The 6,831-nt window shown below is 37.0% G+C and overlaps 1 protein-coding gene across 4 annotated transcripts in view; it reads right to left on the bottom strand.

The window, feature by feature from the left end:
- Positions 1-420: 420 nt before the first annotated feature.
- Positions 421-6,831, bottom strand: part of LOC130412237 (uncharacterized) — a 53,183-nt gene continuing 46,772 nt past the window's right edge. For all 4 annotated transcript variants that reach the window (XM_056737458.1, XM_056737459.1, XM_056737460.1 and 1 more), the window contains one exon: positions 421-6,746. In XM_056737458.1, coding sequence (XP_056593436.1) covers positions 5,078-6,746 — 1,669 coding nt within the window. In that variant the 3' untranslated portion in view covers positions 421-5,077. The remainder of the gene's footprint in view (positions 6,747-6,831) is intronic.

Genomic DNA, 6,831 nt, shown 5'->3' with positions numbered 1-6,831 from the left:
CAAGGGCTGTGTGGCTTTAAAAGGGTGTATATAGGTTGTGGTTGAAACAAAATTAAAACTTTGCAAATAGATAAAGGCATTAAATAGTAAATACATTGAATAAATTCCACAACCTTGGTATGGTTTGTGCTCAACATTTGAAGGAACAGTTCACCTAAAACTGGAATAAAATTATCAAATGTTTTGAAAATCACAATACACTTGTAATGCAACAGCCTGCTATCACACCACAGTGTGTAATGAACATGCTTTGACTCCTTTAGGCCTGAACATGACAAGCTTAGTACTTTGCACTTGTAAAACGGAAAAAAAATAATAAATATTTTTTATTTGTACTTATACATAAAATAATAGATATAACCTCACTCCTACCCTATACCTACCCACCTCCTAATTATTAAAAAACACGCTTCACTCACATTAATATTTGACAGTGTCAGAACATTTTATTTGTCAGATTAAAAATATCAGGCCATTTACACAAATATAAGCCAAATAGAACATGATTATTTCATAACATCAGATGTATATCAGCGAGCAGTTGTGTGAATGAAAAGAACTCAAGACACTGACATGCTTTGTTTGGGGGTCTTCTCTCTAAAGAATTCCAATGAATGTTTTCCCCCTTTCCCTTATAAACACCAGACCAGAACAAATGAAGTGGAAACATATTTGGGTGGTTTGTAACATTGAAAGTAAATGTAAGAGCTGTCTAACCTAAACACAGCTTGCACCGACACATCTTAAAACAGAACATGGTCTTTGTTTTGTCTCAAAATGCATATTGATGTTTTTTTGTAAGGCATGTTTGGTAAAAACACTTAAATGCCCTAAGTTACCAAATGCTGCCTTCACACGCTCACAGAATTATCGGAAAATACAAGTTTCTTATGTATCCTGAGATCCGGGCCTCACATGGCGGATGAAGAAGGATTTCTGCTGTGATACTAGATTTTCTGCAACATCTGCATTGTCTCGACTTGTTGTTAAATTATGAATGTTTACAAAAGATTAATCATTTGAAGCACAGAGTGAAAATAGTCTGTGTTTCACCAACATTCCAGAAGTGTCAGCAAGTGTTGTAAAACTATACAGTAGGATGTATGGAGGAAAACTATTGCTATGTAACATTTTCTCAAAACACACGCAGATATTAATCTGGTTCTTTCATTCAAAGAACAAAGCACGTGAACACAACCAGCTGGGAATCATGGGAATGATGATCCTGGAAAAGATCAAATTTCTGAGAGCACATGAAGGCAGGGTAGGACATGTCCTGGCTTAATCTAATCCCTGTCCGGGAAACCGCCCCCAACCCTACTGTTCAAACATTTAACATTTTGAGGAAAAAAACTGAGAACTGGTTTTCAGTCACAATAATTCAACCCCTTTATGAGATATGGTCATTTATACATGAAGATCAGAAAATGTCATTGACATTCAGCTAATAAAGTTTTATTTTAATCATTTTAGGTGATGTCTCCTTTAGACAATTAAAAGTAATTTATAATGTGCTTCACATGTTCAACATGCTACAATTTTACTATTCTGCTTTTATTAATACATTGTTAGATTAATATATTTGATACACAAACACGTGACATACACGTTACTAACTATTAATACGTTGATCCACTACACAACTATTTTTTGATACACAAAGACATTGACTATGTTTACATACACGTTACTAACTATTAATACGTTGATCCACTACACAACTATTTTTTGATACACAAAGACATTGACTATGTTGACATACACGTTACTAACTATTAATACGTTGATCCACTACACAACTATTTTTTGATACACAAAGACATTGACTATGTTAACATACACGTTACTAACTATTAATACGTTGATCCACTACACAACTATTTTTTGATACACAAAGACATTGACTATGTTTACATACACGTTACTAACTATTAATACGTTGATCCACTACACAACTATTTTTTGATACACAAAGACATTGACTATGTTTACATACACGTTAGGCTACTAACTATTAATACGTTGATCCACTACACAACTATTTTCTGATACACAAGGACATTGACTATGTTTACATACACGTTACTAACTATTAATACGTCGATCCACTACACAACTATTTTTGATACACAAAGACATTGAGCCCTATTTTAATGATCTGAAACGCAAGTGTCAAAGCGTGAAGTGCAAGTAACTTTGTGGGCGGGTCTCGGCGCTGTTGTTATTTTCCCGGCGGGATAAATGGCTCTTGCGCCCGGTGTTATGCTGAAAAATGCACCCCTGCCAGATTATGCACCCCCTCATCCCCACATTGGTTAGGGTGAGGATTAGGTGTTAGGGGAGGGGTTAGGATTAGGTGTGGGGAGGGGAGTGGTTAGAATTAGCCAATCAGACAGCGTGTGTTAGAAGGGGGTGCTTAATCTGGCAGGGGTGCATTTTTCGGCACAACACCGGCGCAAATCTAAAATGGGTTGGTCTGAAGTAGCTTCATTATTCATAGGTGTGGTTTGGGCATAACGTGAAATAAACCAATCAGAGAGTCATCCAACATTCCCTTTAAAAGCAGGTGCGCAAGTTCCATTATGAATTGCTATTATTATGGCGTATTTACCAGGCGCACGCTCAACTTAACTGGTAAGTTGAAGACTAAGATTTTTAATGTACTTACATTATGGTAAAGGTGATTTCACAGTCTTTTTTTTTCAGTCTTTCAGTTTTTTCAGTTTTTCAGTCGATTTTTTTTCCTGGTTCTTGACGAACAAACCAATTTGTCAGATGTCCTTATATACGTATATGTCTTATTGCCACTATTGGGCAAACAGGTCTGATCCTTAATTACTACAATTTGCCTGAATAATTTGTAGTGGTGGGCCGTTAAGAGACTCTTATCGCGCGATAAAAAAATGTCGCCGTTAATCTATTCTCAAAGTTGGGTTGGGAGCTGGGTCTCTTTCACCGTGATATTTTAGCGCGGATGTTTACCAGCTTAACTGCACTGTAGGGGGCGAGAACGAGATTTTTCAACTCGCGTGATTCGCGTCATTCTCGCCGCCTCATCCTCTCATAACCAGGGCTTCATTCGCGCGATTCGCGCCGCAAGTAGGTCTGTCGCCTCTTTGCATTAACACATAAATCACTCGCGCTTGACACGCCATTGGCGTTTGGTCTGAACACAATATAACGTTACTGTGAAATTACCGCATCAAACGTGACGTGCTAACATGGATGCAGCTATGAAGCCGCCGGGTTTGCTTCAGGGAATATTAATTTTTAAGAAGCTTCCCAATGGAAACATCGACAAGACTAAGGTTGTTTGCACCTTGTGCAATGCGTAATTGGTTTAAAAAAAAACACTTTCTCTCAACAGGTAGTGGTCTAGCTTTAGTTGAAACCAGTAACTTTGTATTGGCACCTAATGTATTATGGCTCCTGTATGACACATCGCTTGTTGCTCCCTCACTCTTTGTAAGTTGCTTTGGATAAAAGCGTCTGCTAAATGACTAAATGTAAATGTACTATAGGAGCTCTTCCAGTCTCAAGTACCACCTAAACGCAAATCATCCCTTAGCTAATGCGGAAGTAAACACAAGTACATCTTATTGAACATAATTTATTTTCATCACCAATTATCATTGTAGAACAGCTTTCTCAAGCAGTTTGTGATGCATTTTGGAAACAGGAGATGAGCCCCTGGTCTAATGCGCCATTTTTTCACATCTTCGTGGCACACTACAATAATTTCCGTCATCTCATGTCATAATATTTTTTTAGTGTAACAATTTATGATTTGCAAAAATAACTGTTGCATCTGTGTAGATGCAACAGTTACGCTTTGCGCGGGTGCAAAATAGGAATGACACATGCGTCGGTGTACAAAGTCAATTGCGCTGGGTGCAAGATAGGGCCCATTGACTATGTTTACATACACGTTACTAACTATTAATACGTTGATCCACTACACAACTATTTTTTGATACACAAAGACATTGACTATGTTAACATACACGTTACCAATTATTAATACGTTGATGCACAACACAACTATTTTTTGATACACAAAGCCATTGAATATGTTGACATACATGTTACTAACTATTAATACGTTGATCCACTACACAACTATTTTTTGATACACAAAGACAATGACTATGTTGACATACACGTTACTAACTATTAATACGTTGATCCACTACACAACTATTTTTTGATACACAAAGCCATTGAATATGTTGACATACATGTTACTAACTATTAATACGTTGATCCACTACACAACTATTTTTTGATACACGAAGACATTGACTATGTTGACATACACGTTACTAACTATTAATACGTTGATCCACTACACAACTATTTTTGATACACAAAGACATTGACTATGTTTACATACACGTTACTAACTATTAATACGTTGATCCACTACACAACTATTTTTGATACACAAAGACATTGACTATGTTTACATACACGTTACTAACTATTAATACGTTGATCCACTACACAACTATTTTTGATACACAAAGACATTGACTATGTTTACTTTGAGATCTTATCTCCAGATTACTGTTTCGTATTGCATTCAATTTTTGTGACACCACTTTTGTTTTTTGAATTCTGTTTGCATATTCACATCATATACATTTTTGAAAATTGAATATCATCTTATGACATAAACTAATATGTCACATGTAGGTGGCTCAATTTAGGCCTAAACAGAATAAATCTGTGTCTAGACTCTGCCTCAGTGAATTCCGCTTGTGTCGAGTCATTCATTAGTCTGGCTGTGTGATGAGAAAGACAGTAAATGTTCAGTAGTTGCAATAATTACATCAGGAATCTGAAGCAGCGGTAAGGATTAGTTTACAAGGGGACGGAAAGATGACTTTAATTCCTGCCTGCATCATGTTTCTAATATTTAAGCCGTTTCTTTATTTTCCACCCGTGAATATAAAAATGATATATCTAGCTAAATCCTTTTTTGTTTTGTGAAGAATTCTTTCTGATTTCAATAAGAAATTAAAAAACTAATGATCGGAAGATGCCCTGGTTTTCTTGTTTCTTTTTTCCATTTTATTCACTTTTGAAGTAATGCGTTCCAATTTTGTTGTCCAAAAGCCATAAGATACTGAACAGCTCCCTTGTTCTTCTTCTCTTCTCCAGTTTTCTTCAGATCTTCCAGGTCTTTTACCCATTCCTCTTTTCCCTCCTCCTTCAGTCTGGGAATCAAGAAGTCCAGATGTTGAAGAGTGAAAGCGCTGTCTGCTTTTAATGCAATCTTACTCAGACTCATGATGGCCACATAAGCTTCATCCAGCAGTTTGGACTTTTCATTTTGAATCTTCTCTAGATCATTGACAAGTTTTCTTTCTATTGCTGTTATATTCTCAGACTCTTTCACATCACTTTCATGTGTCTTTTTTGTGTTTTCATATTTATTTTTATCAAAGTCAGTTACAGTCTTTTCATCAGTGTTTTCATACTCCTGTTTGAGCTCATCAAATGTCATCGTGACTTCACTTTTGACTGTCACATATTTCTTGTTCTCTTTGACATGTTTATCCTGATGACACTTCCCTGTACACACAGTGCAGTGTCCATCTATCATGATTTCACATTTTGAGGGATCTGGTGCCCACCAGCAGGCCTGTTCATCATGACAGGTTTCTTTACAGACAGAGCAGCAGGTGGCCTTGTCGTTGCAAATTAAATATTTCACATTAACATTTTTAGTTAAGACTTGTTTTTTTTCATCTTTGTGGACTGTAAATTTAAAGTTTTCACATTTCTCAATCTTGTCTCTGTTCAGTCTGAGAGCTTCCTGGATCTGTTTCCGTTCTTCAGTTTTTTCCTCCTTCTCAGAGATTCGATCCACCAGACTAGAGAAACAGGCCTCAAGTCGCCCTCGCTCTTTCAGAACTTCTAATGTCATCGGAACACTTTTTCTGTTCTGTTCTTCCAGGAATGTGAAGAACTCAGTCATGCTTTTATCTTCCTTTTCCCAGGACACTTTCAAACCTCGCTCATACCGCTTCTCTCTTTTCGCTTTCTGCTGGTTATTGAATAAGAAGTGCACAGGTTCATTGCCTTCATCTCTTCTACAGGGTATATCTGCTGTTTTAATGGCATTAAGAGCGTCTGTTGGAGGTCCTCCAGCTGCCTGTGTGAGTAGAAACACGATGTTGTTCTCTATATCTTTACCAAACAGAGACAGAGTTGAGTGGAATATGTAAAGCTCTTTTCCAGAGAGACGATTCTGTGACGCCTTCATCACAAAACACACTGCATCAATATAATGAATCCCTTTCTCATCAAATAACAATTTGAACAGATAATGAGTCATCTTTATGTCTTTCTCGTATCCTTCAGTGTCTCCGTATCCTGGAATGTCAATGATGGTCAGAGCTGTTGGGTTCTCTTTAACAAACACCTCATAAACAGTGATGTCAGATGTTTGGGATTGTGTTTGATCTTCATGTTTTTCTTCTTCATCTGTGATTTGGTAAAACTCTTCATCCTCAAACTTCACTCCCAGTAAATAGTTGATCATGGTGTTGATCATGGTTGTTTTCTCAGCGGCGGTTTCTCCCACCATCAGTATGACTTTGTTTTGCTTGTTTCTGTCTCTTCGTCCATATGTCCACCATCTGACCTTTTCATCAGTCCCATCAATGTATTTTCTCTCTGTGTTCAGATGGTAAAGTACTGGAGGACCTTTACTTATGAGTAAAGCATCATGACGTGTCCTGGAAACGATTGATTGAATTTATTTAGCATTAACAGATTTTGAATTCAAAACATAAATCTACCCATATGGAGACACAATCATGG

Source organism: Triplophysa dalaica, chromosome 22 (assembly GCF_015846415.1).
Source record: "Triplophysa dalaica isolate WHDGS20190420 chromosome 22, ASM1584641v1, whole genome shotgun sequence".
Lineage (NCBI taxonomy): Eukaryota > Metazoa > Chordata > Actinopteri > Cypriniformes > Nemacheilidae > Triplophysa > Triplophysa dalaica.
Note: the sequence above shows the minus strand (reverse complement) of the source record. Positions and strands in the feature narration are given on the sequence as shown.